Source organism: Caretta caretta, chromosome 1 (genome assembly GCF_965140235.1).
Source record: "Caretta caretta isolate rCarCar2 chromosome 1, rCarCar1.hap1, whole genome shotgun sequence".
NCBI classification, from domain to species: Eukaryota; Metazoa; Chordata; order Testudines; family Cheloniidae; genus Caretta; species Caretta caretta.
The window spans coordinates 258011974-258036636 of record NC_134206.1 but is presented as its reverse complement, the minus strand read 5'-3'; the positions used below and the strand labels follow the sequence as shown (position 1 = coordinate 258036636).

General features: G+C 41.9%; 1 protein-coding gene across 17 annotated transcripts in view; it reads left to right on the top strand.

Moving 5' to 3' along the window:
- Positions 1 to 24663, top strand: part of RBFOX2 (RNA binding fox-1 homolog 2) — a 251988-nt gene that overhangs the window by 212542 nt on the left and 14783 nt on the right. For 7 of the 17 annotated variants that reach the window (XM_075123556.1, XM_075123530.1, XM_048832951.2 and 4 more), the window contains 6 exons: positions 8265 to 8357; positions 11026 to 11086; positions 13943 to 13996; positions 14119 to 14211; positions 15324 to 15456; positions 23836 to 23878. In XM_075123556.1, coding sequence (XP_074979657.1) covers positions 8265 to 8357; positions 11026 to 11086; positions 13943 to 13996; positions 14119 to 14211; positions 15324 to 15456; positions 23836 to 23878 — 477 coding nt within the window. Of the gene's footprint in view, positions 1 to 8264; positions 8358 to 11025; positions 11087 to 13942; positions 13997 to 14118; positions 14212 to 15323; positions 15457 to 21060; positions 21101 to 21596; positions 21683 to 23835; positions 23879 to 24663 lie in introns of all 17 variants that reach the window. The other 10 variants (XM_048832875.2, XM_048832862.2, XM_048832926.2 and 7 more) reach the window with 8 other exon arrangements.

The window sequence follows — 24663 nt, the reverse complement described above, 5'->3', positions numbered from 1 at the left end:
ATCCTGCTCTACCCAAAGTAATTATTACTGTTTTTTAAAAATGCCAAACTTATTCCTACTTAGTGTGAAAATGGGAAGCCCAAGTGTTACTGAGTGGGGTATAGCTGCACGAACCACCTGGTATTCATGCTATAATGTAGAAACAACAATTTGGTGACCTGATGGTGAAGCAAAGGAAATGGATCTTTCTGGAGGCCCCTTACTCACTCTTGGGTCCTCCCTCCCCCCCCCAAATAAAATTTGAAATAAATTAAAAATCTGAATGCATTTCTCCTGCCCTGTGGTTTCCTTTGTAATCTAATTATATGAAACCTCTCTCTTCTCCTCCTCCTCTCTCTTGGGAATCTGAAAGCAGATGCTCCTGCTGCCTGCCTTGTGCTGTGTTCTCAGTGCTCCCCTCCCCTTCCCAGAGTTCCTAAAGGGTGTAGCTTGTATGTGTGTTTGGTAAATATTTAAGGTATAAAGGTAAATCCCAAATATCCCTGGTTTTGCCCGCACCCAGTGTGTGATGGGAAACTCTTCCATGGTCTGAGCAGCTCTTGTCCCTGTCTAATGATGGCAGAGGTCTCTGCCAGAAATTGCTCCAAGATTGGTAAATGTAGGGATTTGAGAAAATGAGCAACTTATATCCTTCCTTTTGGATCCACCTGAGATGAACTGATAACTTTTCTTTCTGCATCATTAATTCACTTAGATGGGTGATCTTTTTATACATTTTGAGAGGAATTGTACTCAACAGGGCAAGTGATTGTGGCCCCTGAACACCTGAGAAATACACTAACTGAGTCCTGAACAATACAGTTACAGCACAACAACTGGATTGTGTTACTTATCTTAAAAAATTGCATTGTTGACTTTCTGAAGTGTGGGGTGGGATGAATTAGTTCCAAGTCACCTGGTGGTTTCCTCTAGTCACATGATTTGGATTCCAAACTAATCTGAGTGCTCCTCTGATTGGGACTATATAAAATGACACTGTTGCCTCTGGTGGTCTTTACACTGATGCTGTGCTGGTACACATTCGAAAGCATAAATGAATGTTATAAGGCCTCTTGTGGCACCTTAGAGACTAACAGATTTATTTATTTATTTAGTCTCTAAGGTGCCACAAGTACTCCTTTTCTTTTTGCGGATACAGACTAACATGGCTGCTACTTTGAAACCTGTCATAAGGCGTCTTGGTTTTCTTGTGGTTTTCAGCTTGCCAAACAGAATGACTTCAGATTTCCCTTAAATGGGATTTTTTTGTTCCCAAGGAAACTAGCTGTTTGTTTTTGATTCCCCACAGTTTACCATTAAAGTTCTAGTTCATGTAAATGGTACAACACTCCCATCCCCAATTCACCATGCATTTTAGTGACCCAAGAATAGAATATATCCAGAGTAGGTGAGGGTATACGATGCTCCACCTGTTGGAGGAGGCACCTCTTCTAGTAGATGTCCCAACATTAGTATACCAGCTGAACAGCTGTGTGTGTTTGCAGAGTTAATGCCATCTGCATATTAGTTTAACCATAGAATTTTAATTGAGACTTGCTCCCTCCATTTCCTGTTCCCAAAAATTATAACGGAACATTACACCAAAAGGAAACTTAGTGCTTTTCTCTTCATCAGCCATTCAAGATGCAGCATTCAGAGCTGTGCACATGATGATAACAAAATAAGACTGCTTCTGAACGAGGAATCCTGGCTGCTGATTGGCTGATGAGGGAATCATTTACAAAAAATAGTAAAGTGTTCAGTTTTAGTACAGATCTCACATGCCATTGATTTTAGAATTATGTAAATGATGTTGTCCCCCGCTGCCTTTTATGAGGGAAACGCAGACCCATCAAAAAGGAGTTAGCCCTGTGTCCTGAAGAGTGTTCTGAACTTCTTATGGGAGAGAAGGTAGTATCCACAGGAGCAAATCCAATGGGGCTTAACCCCAAAAGGGATTGTGGCTTGTTGGAGAAATGCACATTGATCACATCTATAGAGTTTCACTTTTAGCTGCTAGCTGTCCTTAGTGCACACTACTACTATGGTGACCTAGGCTACTGGCCAAGTATTCGATTACAGGGTTCTGGTTCACAGAGCGATTTAATTCACACTGGGCTCTGCTCAGCACCACTCAAGCCCCCCGTGTAGTTGTATGTTTCATTTTAACATTTTGTAAAATATCATACACGTTCTGTAAATTTTGTTCTGGCCTATGGCAATTCATGCAGAAAACAGGCAGAGGTAGTTAGCAGGCACACTGATACATCCACCCACCCTTTATGGACTTCCAGTACTGAGGGTTGCCATGGCAGTCTCTGCTGCAGCAACAGCATCTCCTACATTCCTGAGATCTAAACCAGAGAAACCAAAAAGGGATGATTACTTAAAGGACACTCATGTGCAAATCTCTCTCTCATTTCCTCTGTTATCCCCAAGTAAATCCTCTTACTTTCACACACTGCTCCAGCACCCGGTCATCACCTCTTCTTTCCCCAAGGACTGAAACACATCTCCTGGAGCCTCACTGCTAGAGGTGAGGATGGGTGACATCACCTCTTCAGACCTTTTACTGGACCACATCCAAGCCCTGAATCTTAAGAGGGAAACCCAAGTGAAGAAACAATTAGTGCACCTACAAAACAAACTAAGAAAAGAAAATCAAGCTCCTTACCTCTTGAAGCACCACACCAGAATTCATATATTCAAAATCATAATATTGCCCATACTCCAGGCTCAGAATTGGTCTGTCAGCATCAGCAGCCCAAGTGGAGGCTATCTCACCCTTATGATAAAAGACAAGGAACAGCTTCAAAACACTGGTAGAGCAGACACCCATCCCTACTGCTTGCTATGCCCTTGAAAGCTGGGGGCGGGGGTAGGAGAATCTCACGCTGTTCATACAACTTATATAGCCCAGCATAGTTGCAGAAAGCACACTCCTGTTTTTTAAAAATATTTTTGCACACTAGCTTAGGGCTTGCCTAAACAAGAAAGTTGCACCCATTTAACTAAAGCTGTAATTTTAAAACCATTTAGTTAAACCAGTGCAAAAGGTGTGTGGACACTCTTATGTTGGTTTAAGTCAATTTAAACTAAATCAAAATAAGTCACTAAGGCTATGTCTACACTGCAGACCTCACAGCAGTACTGCTACAGCTGCGCCACTGTAAGGTCTCCTGTGTAGCTGCTCTATGCTGGCAGGAGAGAGCTCTCCTGCTTGCATAATTAAACCACCCCTAACAAATGGTGGTAGTGATGTCGGTGGGAGAGCGTCTCTCACCAACATAGCGCTGTACACACAGCGCTTTTGTCGGTGAAACCTTTGTCAGTCAGGGGTGTGTTTTTTTCTGACTGACAAAGGTTTCATCGACCAAGAGCCAGCGTAGACATAGTGCATTATTATTTTCTTACTAAACTGAAATAAGTGTGTCCACACAGGTTTGTATTGATTGAACTAAATTGGTTTAAAAACAGACAAGTTAAATCATTGCCACTTTCTTTTGTCAGCAAGGTCCTTAGTAATTACTTAGAATGAAAGAGATGTAGCCAAGATCTTTCCCCCTAGTTGTCTAGCTACAATTTTAGGCCTTGTCCACGCACAGTCTTGAACCCGGACAAACCCTGGTGTGCACACTTTTATTTCTGCTTACCAGTAACTAATTTCAGCTTAGTTTAAACCAATTCATAATCAGTTTGAGAGAAACTGAGCAAAGTCTGGCGTAAAACAAAATAAGAGAGTTCACACAGCCATTTGTGTACTGGTTTAACTAAATCCATTTAAAATCACACCTAAGTGCAATTCTTCTTGTAAACAAGCCCTTAGTTTGATTTTCCTTACTGACCAGAAGTTCTACCGTTCTCCTCCTGCAGGGTTTGGGGAATGTGCGTACACTCTTTAAACAGTGTGTGCTTGTTTCTGAATCTCCTGCTCTGTTGCTGTTGGTGCATTCCAATCACTCATCTCATGTGGATTATGGAGGAAGGTGAAAGGTCCCCTAATCTTTCCTAAAGCCTTGGAAGCAGACAGCCCATACTGCTGGACTTTCCTGGCCATGTCTCTATGCTTCTGTGTCTTGACTGTATCTATAAAGAGGGTTTATTTTCAGAAAAACAACTTATTTTTGGTAAAAATTAATTTTTGAATGTAGCAGCAAATTAAGGAAATGCCCTTCAGAGGCTTTGTGTTCTAGCAACACAAGACAAAATTACTGCTGCTCAGGTGAATGTTCTAAGCACAGTGGAAAACAAAGAGTTAACAATGCATGGATTTCAAGGGACTGGTTTAGTTTCCTTTGGTTTTTATTTTCTGTTTTTTGTTGTTTTATTTTTTGTTTTGTTTTAATTTCTGTGTTCTGGCCACACCCAGGAGAACCGTCTGCTTTTGATTTCTCCCTTTACGGTCACATGGTAAATTTTCTTTCTCATTCTTCAGAGATGGAAACATTCAAAGACTATATATCTCTACCTATCTATTTTTTTACACCGCTCATCCTGTTGCTTGTTATTTATTGCAGAATCTGAGGCCAGACTAAAAGGGTGACAGTTACTCGGTCTCTTCAGGGCCCTCAAACAAGCCTTTGGGGAAAAAGAGAGGGATACTGTTGGGCTGCAGATTGCTCAAATGTTGCAGAGAGGTTTCTTTGGGGGTACCCAGTACTGTCTAAGCTTGATCTTATTTCCTACTGGTGGTTGAGCTACTGGCAAGGTTGACTTTGGGGTGGAAAGCCATAACAGTCCTATTAAACTTAGTCTGCTTGTAATATTTAGAAAACCCTAGATCTCTCTTGACCCAGCCCTGTATCCTCCCTGGATCTGGCCCTCTGCCTGCTGAGGTAAGGAGAGCCTTTGCCCATTGTGGATCCAGGTTAGCAAATATTTTTTGCTTGAAACAAGTATTGTTTTGTAAAGCAGACAGTCTTGTGTGTGAGCAGAAATTACCAGGGAGGGAAAAAGAAGACTGTTATAAATGCATTTAGGTACAAAATAATCTCCATTCTTTTGTAGGTCACCTTTTTTAAAAAGGATTTTTAAAAATCAGTTTTGTGCTTTTTTTTCTCCCACATGGAAATTTTTAAAACAAATGAAGAAAATAAAAATTCTGCAAGTTTTTTTTTTTTTAAACCTTAGAAATAGTAGTAATGTCAGGTACGTCTGGTCTAGTTTTACTGGACTAGTGGTTGTAGGCAGTGTTGTTGTAGCTGTGTTGGTCCCAGGGTATTAGAGAGACAAGGTGGGTGAGATAATATTTTTTATTGGACCAACAGAAGTTGCCTCTGGAGTACTAGTTGGAAGGCTCAGATGTGCTTCATGTGGTCTCACACTTTAATGGAGGGTGCATAGGTGTTGAATCTTTAACATCATCCATACTCCAAAGAGTTAATTGGGTATTGGAATTAAATAGGTGTCAACAGAAGGATACAGTCTGAGGGCTTGTCTGTACATAAACTGGAACCAAAATAACTAAATCCGTTTTAATTCATACTTTTGGTTATTTTGGTGCAAGTCTGTTTGTGGGCATTCATTTTAGAATGAGTGCCCCAGTTTGATATTAGTTGTTGGTTTCAAATTTGTTTTTACTTAAGTTCATTTGAAATAGGGTACTCTTATTCCAAAATAAGTGTCCCCATGCAGATTTACACTGTCTAGAAGTAAAACCAGTGTAGTTATTTTGGTTCCAGTTTGTGTATAGACAAGCCATAAAAATCCCTTTTTCCTGTTGCTCAGTTTTATGTAATTTATGATGTCATTTCTTCAATTCTCTTCTCTTCATAAACTCCAGGACAGATAATTACAGATGTTTTTAATGAAAAAGCAAGTTTTTATTTTTAACTTTTTTACAACAAATTTTCAGGCTGCCTTTATACACCATAAAGGAGCAAAGAGGGGCACAACCATAACTTTCCCACCTTCACAAGTTGCCTTTAAAGGCAACCTATGGTCTAGCCTCCCTTGGTAGCCAGCTCAGCTCCAGCATGTCTGAGCCAAGGTTCAAGAGGGTTTTATCAATTCAGACTAATTTGTCATCCCTGATTCTGCCCCCCATGTGGTCTAAATTTGACTCATTTCAGCAACACACTTTCAAACTGCTTTGAAAAGGGGAGACACTTGTTAGTCATATAGTTTGTTATTTTTTTAGTAACCAGGAAAATGTAATTGGCTGGAAGTTTAGATTCCTGGGGTAAGAGGAGACATGAGATTCTCTTACAGAAGCTAGCGTAACAATTTAATCATTAACTATGATTTTTTTTTCTTGATCTTAAAACAAAAAAACAACCAACAGTGCCAAAAAAACCCTGCTTTACAAATGTACTGGAAATCCAGTTGTGAAGGATAAGGGGTACTATGCACAAGGCTACTGGAATGGCAAATAGCTCAAACCTTAGAAGGTTCTCATTATAAAACCTTAAAAAGCTCTTGTAAAATGATGGCCCACTAGCCTCTTGCCATTAAGCCTGTTTAGAAATCAAGATGCTGCTACTCCACTTCAGCCCGTGTGTTGAGGAAGGGGGCTGCAGAGCCAAGATGCCTTTTCCCTGCAGAGACATAGTCTTACATCACTCACATTACCTGGGTCTCTATTTAATATAATTTTTCCATTAAATCAAACACAAGCTTTGTTCTCCCTGCTCCCCAGGGTGGTTCCAGCACAGATTACTGTCTGTGCACAACTGGTGTTCATTTTATACCAAGCCACAGAAACTATGTACCCCTCTCCTGTTCATAAAAGATCTTAAAAGCCATCTGAGGTGAAATTTTCACCTTGGTCCCTGACCACTAGACTTTTATATTAAAAATGTCCAAATCATCAGAGCTGTCTGTTAGAATGTATCATTTGCTGCTAGTTAAATTCCTAGTTCATTTAGTCATGTTAGTCCATCCATGTGACAGTGCAGTTCATCCCCATAGGATTCAGTCTGATGTCGTACATTGTACTGTTTTATGATTGAATGAGTGGAGACTTCTTAGGAAAGAGATTCTGTATGTGTGTTCAGGGTGGCCTGGGCTAAGTAGACCAAGGGCTTTGCATGTAAGGAGATGTTATAATAGCCCTTGGGCCACCATAGTTATCCTAATAGGCATAGGTGCTGGCTTGAAGTGGTTTCCATCATCTACAGAGTTTACAGTTTGGTTCAGTGACCCTCAGAACCCCCACTATATAAATTGTTCCGGTGCCCCTGCCAACAGGCCAATGTAAAACCATTCTTCTCCAGCTTCAGCGTTCAAGCCCACCTAGTGCTCCCACTTGTCTCTACACACAGTTGAGAAGAAACCGGGATACCCCTTTGAAGTAGGAATTGTTAAAATAGTAGTCTAGGTATGTAAATGAGTTAGGAGGGAAGCAGCTGTTAGATAGGGGATGTCAGCTAAATCCTGTCTTGGCCTATGACATTAATGCACATAGAAATCTCGTTCATACTTATTATGCTATATAGATTTGATATGGCAGTCACAGAGGGAAAATTTTACACTGTTTTTTTCCTGACACTAATATATAGTGCTTTACATGTTTATATTTTGGTACTGCCTAGAAGTCTGAGTTAGCATTAGGGGCCTGTCCTAGACACTGTACAGGCATAGAGGTAGACATGATCTCTGCCCTGGAGACCTTACACTGGGCTTTACAAACATCTAATCCTCACAACAATTATCTGAGGTAGGTAAATATTATTATTGTACCAATTTTACAGATGAGAAAAGTGAAGCAGAGAGGGTGACTTGCCCATAGCTACAGTGGTGTCAATGTAGGAGCCAGGATCAGAACACAGGAATTCCTGGTGCCCAATCCTTAACTCAACCCACACCTCTCTCTTGCAAGAGACTGTTGAAACTAGCAGGTGCCTTTCAATACCAAATAAAGGTCCACAAAGTAGCACAGGCATTAATTGGCAATGGCATGAAATGTCCAGCTTGGGCTTCACCAGCTTCTCTACATCAGAATAGAGTAGGGCCTAGGATTTACCTTTAAGAAAATTTGTCTCGAGTAACTTTGTACTTCTTTTTTGGTCTGGCCTCAATTGCTTTTACATTTTCTTTTCATTATTATTATTATTATTTATTATTATTATTATTTAATATTCTGATTAAAATTCCTTTATTTTATTGAATTGAATTTATTTTATTTATGAAACATGCATGAACCAACTATGTGACTCTAGGAGAGTATTGCTGAGTTGTGCTGATGTCAATTTCATACTGTGATATTTTTTCTCTATTTACCTAGAGATCAGTATTTCAATATATAACGATGTGCATGTTTTCCCCCCTTCTCCCGCTGCATGCAGGGATTCGGGTTCGTAACTTTCGAGAATAGTGCTGATGCAGACAGGGCCAGGGAGAAATTACACGGCACCGTGGTAGAGGGCCGTAAAATCGAGGTGCATGTCTTCAGTAATTCAATTTCTTCTTTATATTTATTCTTTTTATTTCTTTTTTGTGTCTTGCCTCACTTATTTCACATTTGGATCCCTGTCTTGTGTGTGCGTGTGTTTGTGTCTCTGTGTCCTTCACCCCACTGCACTGAAGTGTACAAAAGTGACATCCCCTCCCAAAAAAATCTTTGATTTTGAGTATTTTTCTTTTTCTTTCTTTTTTTTTTTAAGTTTGTTTCCCACCCACTCCAAATTTTTGCCCTTCTGCTGTCTTGATTTTCCTTTGCTTCAGTTTGTGAGGCTCCGATTTCCTGTTTGTTATCAGGCCTGAACAAAAGTAACTAAAAAAGTACTGTCTGATTTCTAACTCTGTGTCTGACAATAAAGCAGGGGGCCAGCAAGTATCCTTTTTCCTCAGAGGCCAGTTCTCCTTCATATGAGTGTGAGCTGATGTTGAGGGCAGGGTAGAGGGGAAGAGGCACTAATTGGGCTGCTATTGCTGCCTTCTTGATCTGTCTGCAGTCAATTAAAGTTAACTCTTAAAACTTCCTGTAAGGAGAGCTCTCAATAGAAGGGTTAAGTGGCTGGCCAAAGTAGCTACATATGGGGCCATTGCATGGTGCTCACCAATTTTCTGTTCCACCTTGTTGAAGGCTAACTGGCCCCTTCCCCTTCTCCCTCTTTCTTTACAACAACAACAACAAAAAAAAAGTACTAAATATTAAAAAATATTAAACATAAAAGCCGCCGTTTTGAGTAAGATGTCTGCATATTTTGCTTTTTTTTTTGTTTTTGTTTTTTTTATTTCCCTTTTCGATGGTTTAGCGTTTAGGGCCCTTCACTTGACTCACTCTTTCCATGGTAACTATACACAATGCTGGCGATGGTACGAGTTGGCGGTAAGTGAAACAAAAGCACTGGAGAAGAAGCTTGTATTTTTAAATTTTTTCTTAAAGTTACAAAAACAAAATTAAATAAGAAAGAAAAAAATCCATCTGCCATCTCACATTAACACTACAAAATGTGATTTGACTTGTTGTCCCCACCCGCCTCCTTTCCCTTTTCCCCTCTTTTATTTTCAATGCTGTTGAGTAATGCCGCCTGGACTTTGGATGTACGTATCGTTTTGTAGCAGTCTGAGCTGTTTGATTACTGACTTCATGGTGATTTCCCCTTGCACATCTTACTCAGAGTTACTGAACTCCAGTTTGGCTGGTTTTATTAATGCACCCATCCCCTCCTCTTTCTCTCCTGCCCCTTCTTTCTCTTGCTCTGTCTTTCCCAGACCTATTTGTAGCTGTGATTGTTTGTTCTCTCTTTCTCTCTCTCCGCGCCCCTCCACCACATGCCCTCCCTCCCCAGTTTATTTCTTTACTCGGTTAAATGCAGCTGTTGGTCTCTCTTTGCTGACTGGTGGTTTCTGATTGGTTCTGGCAATTTTTCCTTTAAGTGCTTGTGTTGCACTTTGCTGTAGCAGCTGATTTCAGGCACTGGCTCCATCTTAATGATTGTCTGTGAGACCCTCTCTTCTCCTCCCTTCCCCCCCCAATCAATTGTTTTTTTTCCCTTTCTTTTATCTGTGTGTGTTTAACTGCATGCTCTCAGTCTCATCATTGTTGTTTCCCATTCTTTCTTTTTTAAATGTGTAATGTTTATATTGTTTTTGGGCCAAAACTAGAGTAAATGTGGTTCCAGGCTCCCCTCGCCTGCACAGGCTCACCACTCCATAAATTCCAAAGGGTTCCTTAAGGCAGGCTTCTTTCATTCCTCTGGCCTCTCAGTTCCATTCTGGCCTGAGATTTTGACAGATCATTGATTCCTGCTAAGAAGCTTCACCCTCCTTGCAAGAACTCTGAGGCTGTGTCTGACACAGGGCTGCAGTAACTTGGCTTTCAAACCCCATCCATCCTTTCTTTAGCAGCACCACCTCTGCTGTAACACCCACTTGCTGTAGCACTCAGAATGCTTGGAACTATACGGAGCTCTGTAAAGAGGGTGGAGGGTACAGTGAAACCAGGAGACCCATCTACACCCCTGCATTTTATTTTAGGAGGTTTTTGTGAGAATTTTAAAATCAGAGATAAACAAAGTAGTAACCCAAGGGCATCTTGAAACTAGGTTGAAGGCCAATGTCTCATAGGATTCCAAAAGTCTCTCTTGGCCTAGAGAGATTAAATCCAAGACAACTGGAATCCAGATTACTCTTCTTCGTGAAGACCTGTTTGTCTATGATGTTTGTGGTCTAGCACATTTAATGGTGGGCTTCTAAAAGAAGCTAGTTTATTCATCACCTGCTTTGTTTGTCCTCTGCCTCAGCTGCAGAGATCACCATCCTTACCACTCCAGTGGGACTGAGATTAGATTTTTGCCCATCCAACTGGTGAGCTGCAGATACCCAGTGTGCTTTAATGGTGGCAGGATGTCTGAGAATCCCAACTTTACTCTCGTTGGCCTTTTGTTTAAATGCATAAAGTGCCACAATTAGCTGTAACGTTTACAATTAAATGACAACTTCTAATAGTAATTTAAATTATCTTACATTTTTATAAAAGTAGCTGTTTGATTTCTTTGCTCAAAGATGTATAGGGTATGTGATATTGGAGAGGAAGTTATAATTTTCCCTAACGTCTTGTGCTTCCTTCCCTCTCCTCCCCCGCCCCTTTCTTACTTTTAGGTGAATAATGCAACAGCGCGAGTGATGACCAATAAGAAGATGGTCACGCCATATGCAAATGGTAAGAGAGAATGTTTGCGCTAATCCTAACCTGAAAGGTTTCAGGTGTGATGACAAACTCTACAGCCTCAAATTCAAGACCTTATTACAAGGTCTCATTGTTCCTTGACTACAGTGGGATCTCTGGCTGCTCAGCACCTTTGAAACTCAGGTCACTTATTTAGATGCTTAATTGTGGATTTAGGAGCCCACCTTTAGGAGCTCATTTTTAAAATAATCTGGGCCTTACTTTTAGCTGTAAATATAACTCTCTCCTTGCAGCCAGGAAAGCTGGGGCACCAAACAGTTTGTCTTTCACAGAACTTGCCTATTGTCAACAGTTTTCCAAGGAACTTGAATAAGGAATGACTCAGCTGTTTTGTGGAGTGAAGAACTCTGTCTTGATTAGCAAAAAGAAAAGGAGTACTTGTGGCACCTTAGAGACTAACCAATTTATTTGAGCATGAGCTTTCGTGAGCTACAGCTCACTTCATCGGATGCATACCGTGGAAACTGCAGCAGACTTTATATACACACAGAGAATATGAAACAATACCTCCTCCCACCCCACTGTCCTGCTGGTAATAGCTTATCTAAAGTGATCATCAAGTTGGGCCATTTCCAACTTGATGATCACTTTAGATAAGCTATTACCAGCAGGACAGTGGGGTGGGAGGAGGTATTGTTTCATATTCTCTGTGTGTATATAAAGTCTGCTGCAGTTTCCACGGTATGCATCCGATGAAGTGAGCTGTAGCTCACGAAAGCTCATGCTCAAATAAATTGGTTAGTCTCTAAGGTGCCACAAGTACTCCTTTTCTTTTTGCGAATACAGACTAACATGGCTGTTACTCTGAAACCTGTCTTGATTAGAAGTCTTGGGTCTGTTGTCTACCAATCTCTCTGCAGCAACTCTATGTAGCATAGTATAGAAACAGCAATATTCTTATTATACAGTGCACATGTTGCGTTTGAGAACTGAGCACCATTATACTGGAAGCTGTATATTTTAAATCTCACCCCCCAGTGAAATTAAATGTGGAGTTTACAAAGTTGTCCTGGGACAGACTGAGGTACACAAAGTTGTCCTGGAACATAGTGAATGGTCCCCAGTTGCACTGAAAAGGTTCCCAAACAGCTTCTGTGCAGTTTCAAGTTAAACATACAGTAGATAGTGAGAGAGCATGGGTTGGTGGTTAAAACAGAAGATTGGAAATCAGAAGATCTGGGTCCTATTCTTGCCTCGTCTACAGATTTACTATGTACCCTTGGGCAAGTCACTTAATTTGTGTGTGTGTCAGTTTCCCAAGTGTGGTGAGGCTCAATAAATGTTTGTAAAGAGCTTTGAAATCCTGTGGTGGGAAGTCACTATGGAAGTGCAAAGTGGTTGTGCTGTGTTACTCAGTGAATAGGGACAGAGAATGTATAAGGTTACATGGTAATGACATGTAGACCAGGGTGACTGGCAAGAGCATCCTTTTGGTTTGTCAACCCATAGTCTACGTTAAAATAATGTAAAGGTGTATGGTATTTGGGCAGTTTGAGTGTACTAGTTAGTGCTTTTCACTGCCATGTGAGAGAGACTAGGTTTGGGAATTAAAATCCATGTCTGTCTATCCAGGTTCTTATCTTAGCACCCATCATCTTAATCTCTTGCTCACAAAGTTGGCAGTGCACAGGTAATACGCCCAGTGCTGCAAAGAGGGTGTGCATTACATCATTCAGCATTACACCCCAGCATATTAAGTAGTGACATTGGTGGGCTGTGATCAAATCACACCAGAAAGGTGATTTGTAAGACCTCAAAGATGGGGCTGAGTAGTTAAAGTGTGGTAAGTTTCATAGGACTCCTGTGGAGGAAGGATATGTGATATTTATTAGTAAAACCTGCATGATAACTAAGTAAATAGATGAGGCCTGCCCTGAAAAGTAAAGACTTTTCTGTGGAAATCAGACCTGATCATTTTAAAGGGCCCACCCTAATCCCAGTTCTCTTCCCTTTTTGGTTTGTATGGGTGGAGACAAACAGGTTTTCCAGCTCTGCTCACTTGGGAAAAGTGCCTCAGTTCATGTCCATTCTACAATGGCAGGCTTTTCACCGGGTTCATTATTAGCTTATTTAACCATTGCTCTCTTGTGTATTTGTGTTGATGATTTTCAATACTTGACCATTGTACAGATTATATTAAATGATTCTCTGGGAAAGATTGCATCTGGGGGATGCAACATGGAGAAAGCAGCAAAATATAAATAAAACTGAGAAGAGAAAATGTGGAATGAACAAACTTGTTTGTTTGAAATACTTTTGTGCAACATATTCTGTGTGATTCAGTTACCTGGGAAATCGCCATTCAATTGCCATGCTGTCTTTAGTGACGCTCCAGTAAATATCATAGCTAGTGTATTTGAGACATTGGGATGTAAAGTGACTTGCCCGAGATCACCGATTGAGCCAGTGGTTTAGACATAGTTAGAATCTTCAAGATTCCCAATGAACATATAGAATAATAAGAACTGACAGGAAGATTCACAGAGAGAATGCGTCTTGTGGGCCAACTATGGGGATTGTAGTGAATATATGTATAAGGCAGTTGGCTTTCTGCTCAGTTTTGTTTCTTATAGCTTACACCAGAGGTTACTATGCAGTGGATCAGCTAGTGTTCTGCTTATACCTCCCATATAACGGTCTATATCTGGACACTGGCATTAGGAAAGGTAGTTTGCCTCTGTTCAAAAGCACAGGGACCTCGGTGGAAGCAGTAATGGGAGAAGTGCCTAAAGCTGAGTTTCACATGCAAGGCTCATTTTCCTCCCACACCCTTTCCACTGTTTTTCCTGGTATGGACTTCAGCACTCATTGCCATCTTTGCTCTTTCAGGTTGGAAATTGAGCCCTGTGGTTGGAGCAGTGTACGGCCCCGAGTTATACGCAGGTAGAACTTAAGTAGACACTTCCATTTCTGCCATTTAACTGCAGTGGTGTTTGTTTGTGTTCACAGTCTGCTGTTTCTTTATAACCTTTTTACATTTTTTATTCTTTTTAAAACTAAATTAGCATCCAGCTTTCAAGCAGATGTCTCGCTGGGCAATGACGCCGCAGTGCCCCTGTCAGGAAGGGGGGGTATTAACACTTACATTCCTTTAATCAGTAAGTAGCCCCAATTGGCCCCTGTATTGTTACTGTGCTTGAGTAAACAATGATCTGTTAGCCCTCTTCTCTCCAGCCTGTATGATATATACTTGAAAGGATGGGTTTTGTTGGGGACAGATTTGCCACCAGCCAGAGCCCCCACGCTGGGCAGTGGCCATGACCGTTTCATCTTGCAGTGCATTTCCATGCTTGCTTTTGACAGGGGCTTCTGAAATGATAAGGAAGGTGCAGAGCAGGAGGGAGGGGAGTGTGAAGAGAGTGCCACTGCTTGTACTTCAAAACCAAAGAAACCAAACAGACAAATCCCCAAAGTACATATTATACAAGCTGCTAAACTGTGAGTCGACTGCAAGCCCCTTAGGGCATGCGCCTGGAAGCACCTTGGGTTGAATTTGTGCCTTGCGACTGGCTCCTTCTGGGTATCTGTTATTGCATTGTTTGTAGCTGCCTCTGAGATTCTGACCTAATTTGCCCCGAGCCAGTTTACTCCAGCATGAAGTGTAATAAAACAGGGCCCAATACACATGGAACCGGTTACTGGTCACATTTGCTAGAAGATGATGGGCTCTTGGTAAACTGGCACTTAATGGGGAATTTCTGCTGCCTTACATGGGGGTTATCCTGTCTTTCTGGCTTTAAATTGAACATGGGGAGGGAGGGGATGGCAAAAGGGGGAAGGGAAGAGGACAATTGACTGATTTAAGGGGCTCATGCTGAATTATTTCAAAGAGCCACATCCAAATGTAGAAGAGTCGCCTGCTATATTGGTAGCAACTCTCTGTGCTTCTCGGGCTCTTTCTAACCAGACTGCATGGCAGTGTCAAAAATGGGGGTGGAGGGAAATTGTACCACGTTTGCAATGAGCAAGGCATGACACAACATTAACCCCTTGCATGCCAGGCCACTCTGCAGCCCCCCTCTCCTTCTGGGTCATGATGTAGCAGGAGGTACATTCTTTCTATGGGGCTGTAAGTATGCCCCTTTGCCGGACAGATGCGGAACATCCCATAACTCTGGAGCCTATTGTATTATTTTTGTTCAAAACAGATAGTTTTGAATTGGGCAGGAGTTCTGATCCCTCTCATCTTTCTCCTTATCTGTCTTTACAGTTCCAGGCTTCCCCTACCCAACTGCAGCCACCACAGCAGCTGCGTTCCGGGGAGCACACCTGAGGGGCCGAGGACGGACAGTATACGGTGCAGTCCGAGCAGTACCCCCCACGGCCATCCCTGCCTACCCAGGGTAAGCACTGGACACCAAAACAGTGTGATCTACACCATGTTGAGAGGCAGCTGATTGGCCAAGGATAAAAATCAGAGCTCTGTTGGATGGTGAGAGTCAGGATGCACCAACACCAGAGTATTCTGCACCCAATGACACCAAAAAAAGGCAGATCTAAAATCTTTTGTGTTAGATACTTTACATTTCATTTCAGTATCCTGACACACTAGTAACTAATGGCAACTGCGTAAGGTACCAGCAGGTTCCTTCTCTTATGCATTAGCAGTTTGTCCATGTGGAATTCATCTAGCACTGACACTACGAAAAAGGACAAAGAAAGGGTCTCAAGTCTGTGGAGTGAGGCAGGTTCTGTTTTCTTCACTCCTTTGTATTTTGTTATCCAGGAGTGGGGAGTATTATCCGCTACCTTCATGCCTCCCCATCTGGGAGTAGGGCACAGGAGAGCCAGTTACCCACAATGGATTTGCTTTCTTTGTTGGAGACAGTTTAAAAAGGTTTAAAACAAAGATCAATCAAGTCCATTTAAATTAAGGTGGGGAGAGAGGGAGTATAGGGAAAATGAAACGGCAGCATGCTTCAAATAATAAGAATGGTATAAAGTACTGATGGTTGTGTGATCTGGCATCCTTCACCATCTGATTTTCATTAGTCGTGTAGTGGAATGAATTCCGTAGCAACAAATTATTCTGTTGTTTGAAAGGTGTAAATTGCTGGATTTATTTGGGTTGTTTGAATCTGAGGATGCCTCATTCACATCACTTACCCCTATAGCCTGTTTGCCCGGTTCTCAAGGCAACATCCTCACATTTTCACAGAGGGAATCTGAGTGAGAGAGAATCCTCCCAGAGAGCAAGAAAGTTGGACACTAACTCCCATTTCTCCTTATTAGGTCAGCTCTGGAGGGGGAGAGCATAGACCATAAGTCTCCTAATACCACAGTACATTTGGACCTTGCCCTTGGATGCACTGATCAGCGTGGGGGACCTTGTGTAATAGATTAAGATGGGGGTTACTGTGCCCATTCTTTGCAGAGTCCAATCTGGCATTTAAAATAGAGCTCAATGAAGCAAGTTGGAGTGGCTAGACATCCATCGACCCTACAGCAATAACACATAGCAATAATTTGAATGGCTTTGCATCCTACATTATGCAAATAAATATTTTGGACTTAGTACGTCCAGTGACCTGGGGTGGGGAACCTGTTGCCTGAGCACATGGGGGTTCACAATGGTGTTCTTTTCACTGAGTTTTCAGATGATCATCCCTCTTACACAGATCCGTCTCTTTCCATTGCCATTACAAGTTTATATCCTATGTTCTCTAACCCTGGCCTCTGACCTACAACCTCTGTCCATCTTTGTTACTGTAATAATGACCCAGTCCTGTTTTATCAGGAAGTGCTCCAGAGTGAAGCACACAAGCAAAACTGAGCTAAGTGCTACTGTCTAGAAGGACTTTTATCCTGTTTTAGGAAGGACTTTTATTCTTTATCCCTGATAGTAACGGCTGGAGCATTCCTAGCAAGAGGCTGTCATCAGTGGTACACTGGGAGAACACTCCTTATAGCTTTTCTGCACTTATGACTGACTGGTTAAGTCCAACCCGATCTTTGTACAAAGGAGTTATTTACATTTGGAATACAGGCCATGCACCAGTGACCATCCCTTCTAAATAATATCTCATGACTGTATGTACTTGCAATTCATTCAGTTTGTCTGACTCCACAGATTGATCTCATATGTCTTCATGTGCAGTGAATTGTCCAGCAAACAACTGGAAGACAGCAGTAAACAAGCTGCACTCTCAAATGATCCTGAATTGTGCTAGACACAAACATGAGGTTTCAATTAATACATTTGTTGTTTTCACAGACTGGGTCTCCAACATTGCATGTCTTACAGAGGAAGGTGGTTCCTCGTTGTAGAGTTTAAAATGTGTGGAGCAGTTTATGTTGTAAAAAACAGTAGGAGAGAAACAGTATTACAACTGAAGTTACATCAGGCCACTTTTGACCGTGAATGCTTAGTGTCATGCATACATTCCTGGCACCAAATCATGCATCAGTTACTTCCCCCTACCCTTTTAATGGAAAGATGAGACCATGAAACCAAGAACCAAGCCTTGAGTAACTAAAATAAAATGGATACTTAGGAAGAGGACATTCAATAAAATTGAAAGGTGGAAAATTCAAAACTGATAGTAGAAAATACTTTCACAAAACACAATTATTTTGTGGAAATAATTGCCACAAGATATCCTTCAGGCGTAGAGCTTAGCAGGATTCAAAAAGGTAAGACGTTTATACAGATAACAAGAATAGGAATTGCCAGACTGAATCACGATCAAGGGCCATTTATCCCAGTATCCTGTCTCTGATAGTAGTCAGATCCAGATGCTTCAGAGGAAGGGGCAAGAAACCTCCTAATCCCTAGTAGTTACAGATTTGGTTTAAGACCTGAAGCATAAGGTTTAATAAAATTTGCATGAACATGCATTTTAATACTGCTAATTGCAGGTCATACATGTAGGGACTAGAAACAGGTTACACATACAGTTCCCCATCCTACATCTTGGAAGGCTGTGAACCAGAAAAACATTTAGGGGTCATGATGGATAACCAACTGAACATGAACTCACTGTATAACGTAGGGACTAAGAGAGCAAATGGAATCCTTGAGTGTACAAGCACAAGAATATTGAGAAGTAGTAGGGAGGTGATATTTCCTTTGTATAAAATGGTAGTAAGACCATTATTGGTATACCGTGTCCCTATCTAGTGGCCATGCCTTTAAAAGAATGTTGGGAAATTAGAGGGGGCCCAGAAAAAAGCTGCTACAAGAATTGAAAAACACATCTTACTAAAAAAGCTCAATCTGTTTAGGTTAACAGAAAGAAGGTTAAGAAGTGACTTGATCACAGCCTATTAGTACCTATGTGGAGAAATAATTTATGATAGTACAGGGCTCTTTAATATCAGCAGACAAAGGCATAACAAGATCCAAGTGTCTGGAAGCTGAAACTAGACAAATCCAAACTAGAAATAAGGCACTTTTTCTTTTGGGGGGGGCGGGGGGGCGGGAGGGAGTGCAGATAATTAACCACTGGAATAATTTACCTAGGAATGTGACGGAGTCTCCATCTTCTGTGCTGGGCCCAATGTGTATTCCACATGTGGGTACGCATGTGCACTATGCGGCTGAATCTGCAAGTTTTTCCAAGCAGTGTCGGTTGACCTGCACATGCGTAGTATCGTCCTTTGTGCTCCTGACCAAAGAAGTGATGGTGCAGGTCGAAGTGGAAGTCTTTCTAAAAGATATGCTATGACTCAAATGGAAGTTATAGGCTTGAAGCAGAAACCACTTGGTGAAATTCTGTGGTATGTGTAATGCAGGAAGTCAGAGTAGATAAACATAGTGGACCATCCGGCCTTAAAATATATGAATATCTCTTCAAAAATTTGTTTGCATTAATGAATTAATAAATCTGGATATTTTTGTTAGCTATATAAATGTCCAGTCCCTTTTCGAATCTTGCTAAGTTTTTAGCCTCAATAACCAGAGTTGTTATAGTAAATACTAAGAAGGGAGGAAAAAAATACCAAGAGTTTTGGAAGGGATTTAAACCCTCAAACTTCAGGTTATAAACCAATCTCAATTTATTAGGGATTACGGAGGAGAACTTTCTCTAGTGACAAGTTATCCCACAACATGGATTCTTGTACCTTTTTCTGAAGCAGCCAGTGCTGGCAACTGTCAGTGACAAGATCCTAGACTAGATGGACCATTGATATAATCCAGTATGGCAATTCCTATGAACTCCAAAATATTTTTACTAAAATGGTAACCTATTCATAAAACAATCACTGTCTCTGTCAAGTGTTTATCCTTCGTGCAGGAGTGGGGACCTGCTTAATAAAACACATTTGACAACAGAAAATCTAACAATTTAAGTCACAGCCCCAGAAGCCAAACTTTTGTGGTTTTAGAGTTTGGTTCCTACAAACACCATATGACCCACTTCTTCCTGCTGAGGTATATCATCTTGTCTCTTCATCTCCACATCTAGTGCACTTAGAGACCAATGCAACTCTGTCCATGGGGAATGGATTGCACCTGTCTTGGAGGAGACAAAATTTTACCAGAAGACTTCACTTGTAGCTAACGCTGCTCCATTATTTTTAATGATAACTTACAGTCTGCTTGCAAGATATCCTGACCTCTCTCTCTGTACTTTACAATAGATGGGTGTTTTAATCAGGGTGTCAGGATTTTGGCAGCATTTTACACTCCAGCTGATAATATGAAAAAAATTACAGCTAATGTTCCCTACCTCTTTCTAGCTTGTGGTAATGCTATTGGTAAGTTATACACATGCCCCCATCAGTCTCAAAGATGGTGGAGATAATGCTTTTTAAAGTGTGGGTGGCTTAGGACTGAACTGTCCAGAGGACAAAACAGGAGAAAGTTGTATAATATGAAAGCGTGTGTTTATATCAAGGAGTGGAGGGGGCGGCGGGGCGGCCTGGAGTATACCCTTTTTCCTTCCTTGTACTTCCCCAATTTTCATCCCCAAAGCAAGCTACATTACAACCTTACACTGCCAAATATTCTGGTAAGAGTGGCTCTTTGGGAACCACAGACCCTGGTCTGACATTTTTGCGGCTTGAAGTTCTGAGAGAAACTAATAGTTACCAATAAAGCCAAAGAGAGCACCACTCCATCCTTCCAGTTGCTCCTCTCTGCTGTGGAATGTGTCGTTACTATCAGGGATGATCCCACTGCACCTTTCAATTCTTGAACCTTGGACCAATCACTTAACCTTTTTAGCTCATTATCTCTGCTTGTGAAAGCAATGCATTGTGGGTATTGTTGGTTTTTTCTTTTGAATTATATTTCTCTGTGTTTACTTTGATCAGAATTGATTGACTTGTTTTCCTGAGGTGTTGCATCGGTTCTTTAAGATGCTGAATAATAATACTTTGCATGCTTGTGTGATCAGCCAAATCTTATCGCATGTCTAATGTGCAGGGTAAAAACAGGTGATGTATGGATATCAGAAACAGTCATGCAGCCCTGTAAAACTTAACATACAGAATTATACACAGCTTTCTCCAATGTGCTTCTGACTTAGGTGGATTCTAGCCCTTGTGGGACTGCTTCTAAAGGGCTTCTTTAGTCCATGTGAAACCCACTCCATGAAGCCAGTCTTTCCATGTGTTTAGGGAGTAACTAAAGTAATTCCAGGATCATAACCAGGGTGGAGGCTCCTAAACCCATGTTTCTCCTCTTCAGGGCATCAGGTCTTTCTGAGTCTATTTTTATTATACAATATGAAGGCTGTTTCCCTCCCACCCTATGCATACTGTCCCATCCCCCCACCCTCCCCGCCTGCATGCCATGGAGGATGACATGGGGCCGCATGGGTACGTGCGCACACACATTCTCTTGCTGATTCGCTCCTGCCAGAAAGCCCAGGTTGTGGATTCATACATCACCTGCCTGTGTAAAACGCATGTGCATGCTGCCGTCCTCAATAACCGGAATGTGTTTTCTGTTCTTTTTGTTTTTGTTTTTGTTTTTTTGTTTTTGTGTGGATTTTCTGCAGTGTGGTTTACCAGGACGGATTTTACGGTGCTGACCTCTATGTAAGTACACACACCGGAGCCTTCTCATCCCCAACCTTCAACAAGCCAGCCTTTTTTGTTCTTGTTGTTGTTTGTTTATTTGGTTGGTTTGATTTGTTGTTTTTTTTTTAAATATCATTTACTTTGATTTTCTTCTTCCTTGTGGATATATATATTATATATTTAAGAATGCAAGCATGCTTCTCTGTCACTGCGCTTGCCCCTGGGTGCAAGACCTAAGCCTATGGGTTTCCTGATCATTGCCAGGGTCAGTTTACTGGGTGTCCTCTCCCCACATGCACACTGCTACTAATCAACCTGAGAGATGATTAGCAAATTAAAATTTCTCTCAATACTTCTCTCATTTGCATAATTTGGATATAAAAATAACAGGACTGGTTTAGCCTCAGATGTTCCCTTTCCCTCTCCCCTCCCCCTTCTTCTCCCCTCTTGGGGCCCTTTCAGGCTTGATTTGTGCACCATGCACTAAGCTAACTGAGCTCTGTGTTTACAAAAGCTCGTGTACCATTGGGATGTGGATGTCACTCCTCTGGAGAAGACGTGGGGCTGATTAAAAATGGAGTCTGAGATACTGGAGTGAAGGTTGGCATCTCATTTTACTAGTTGAAATGGTACCTAAATAGAATAAGGGTTCTCTTTCTTCTCCCCAGGGGAGTTGTAGAGCACGTATATGTGAGGATGTTTAGATGGAAGAATCAGCAGCCTCCTGCTTCCTGGTAAATTTCTCAAGCACCGCAAAAGGCTTTGCCCTATCATGTGACTTCAGCAGCATATCTGTATCCAGAATTCTTAGCGCACTGATGTTTGAACTGATTGAGGGTGGTGTTCCTACACCATGGGGGGTGGTGGTGGGGGGGTTGTTCTTATTGGTAGGTAAGGAGAGCAGTTTTCCTTTGGATGGAAAGTTCCGTTATAACAATCACACTATAGGAGTGTGCTCTCCAGACCAAAGAACTTTACATTCACTGTCCCCACCTTCATCCTGCTCAAACTGTTGGGCTCCAGCAAAGCTCTTCCTTCAATAGGTGGAGATGTATCTTTGGAGTTACCAAGAATTTTGTCTTGTTTGTGGGTAGAGTTGCCAGAATAGCTGAACTTGGTTTCCATACTGCTTAGGAGATGGTGCCCCTAACATCCAAAGATATACATCTAGAGGTTGGTTCCTGGGTAATGGATAGGGTTGCCTTTGGGCTTCTCTGGTCTATATGGAGCTTCAGACCTTGTAAAGACACTTTTCCCAACCCAACCGTTAGAAAACATTCTATCTAAACACTGAGGAACTTAGTGTTATGTATATACTTTGCCTGTCTGCAAATAAACTCTCACACACATGCTCTCACATGTACATGCCTGCGCACACACATGCATTTCCTGATTCACATGTGCTCTTGCACATATGCTCACCTAGGAACTGACCTGCCTGGTCAAGTGTTCCATTATAATACTTCTTCAGGATGTAGGAAAGAGTTCTGTTTTTTCTCTGTCACTCCTAAAGCCTTACTCTAATCTATGTAGATCAATGAGTTTGGGGCTGACCTTGCAGTGACTAAGCAGGTAAATGGGCAGCTATTCTGTGCTTGGTGGCTTCTCTTGCACAGGCTAGCACATTAAAGCCTTGTTGAGAGGGAAATGTTGACTGGGGTTATCTCCCGATTCTTTTCAGAAAGTTCCTTCAGATCTTTAACTTGCACCTTTTATGCATAAAAGGGGCTCATTTAACACCTTGACAGCAACTTTAATAGTGCAGAGAATCCCCACGCCCACCTCATGTTACACTCCGCTTTCAGCATTTAATGTGTCTAAGCGCTAAAAAAGGGACTAGAACCCTCAGATAAAACCATTTATTTGGCATCTTGCTATAAATAGTTCAGGTCCCATTAATACGGAAAACAGGGACTTCAGTATAGGGCCTCTCTGAAGATGGGTCGGCCAGGTTTATCCCTTTCCTTTTTATTGCTAGAGTTCTCAAGAGAGATGCATCTCAGCCTGAACTTCTGAGTTACCCCACTTTCCACTCTGGATTGGCACAAATTGAATGGGTGCTGGTGCCTCATCTCCCACTGGATTGTATTCGTTTAGTTGCTGTATGAGGGCTGTCCTAAGCTTTCAGATGAAGGAACAGGGTTCTTCTGCCACTGATTGCTGATTTGGGAAGAGGGTTCCCTAGTTGTTGAGATGGTGGAAGTTAAGGTGAAGAGCCCTCACACCTGCTGAACTGATAGGGGTGGGCTGAGGGAAAAGCAGGGGGGAGAAGGACCTGCAGCTGGCAGGATGGGGTGAGTAGGGGGAGAAGAGGGTTGTTCCAGGCTTTGGCTGCTTTTCCTTCCCACACAGGTATCATACACTTTGATTTGGTCTTCCTCTTCCTCCTCCCTCCTCTTCTTTTCTGGGGCAACCATCCTGCTAGCCACTTTCTTCTATTAAAAGGGCTGTTCCATCTCTTGTTGGACTCATTCCTGTCTGGCAAAGTAACTGAATTTATAAAGTAACCTTCCCCAGGGTCAGTGTTGGGGGATAATAGCTCCATTTTGGCCATGAGGAAAGACAGTGCTTCTCCTACAATGGGGTTAGTCTGGGATAACAAACCACCCATAAAGACCACTCCCATCTATGAAAAGCGTGCTTGCATCCACTGGAAAGAAAAGGCTGGTGAGCCCCTCGGTGGGCTGTGTCTGTATGATTGTTTCTTTCCACAGCTGTGTTTTTTGAACTGCTCTTCCTGTGTTCTGTTATAGAATAGTCTTACAGGAACCAATCATTAGCGCTAAAATACCTCAGGTAGGAGAGCCAGTGTGACCTGCCAACCAATCAGATTGTGGATTGCAGTGGAAAAAAACTGAATTATACTAACCATTCCAGCGCCACGTTAGAGATGGGAACAGAGGCTTTTTTTAGGACAGTGCAGACTTGTGAGCGTGTGATCAAAGCTCCTGCTACCTCTGGGCTGCACATGTTCAGGTTTCACACCAAGTGGCTTTTCATTCCAAAAATTAAGTGGAAGGGTTAATACAGGTCATGCTTGTCCCATTACTATGTAGATTCTCCTGGTGCAGTGAATGCTGTTGTCCTGTCACCTCTTTCACCTGCCGATCCACAGTGCTTACCTGCCAGCTTTCTAATACTGAAATCCTAGAAATTAATTCCAGCCCCTTTTGCTTTTTAACCTTCAATTATAGAGGCATTGGGGAATGGAGAAAAGATGCGCCAGGCCTAGAAAACAAAGGGTTCCTAAAATTGGACTTGCAACCCCAAAACTGATAGGGTAGTGAGTATATAGACACACTCATCAGCATGGACTGTCCTTTTCTTCATGTTTCTGGAAATACCTGTGACACCTAGAGGTATGCAGGTACTCCATAGTACTGAACCTCAGCAACACGCTTCTCTGCTCACTCCCTCGTGTCCTCTGCCATTCCAGAGAAAGGGCATCTGCTAATATGCCTGAATAATAAGGCACTGAAAGAGGAGAGAGGAAGCTTGTTGTAAGGTGTAATTGGATCTCCTTATGGTCTGTTTTGTTTGATTGCCCCATATGGCTCTTTTGCGTGGAAGAGAGAGTGTGT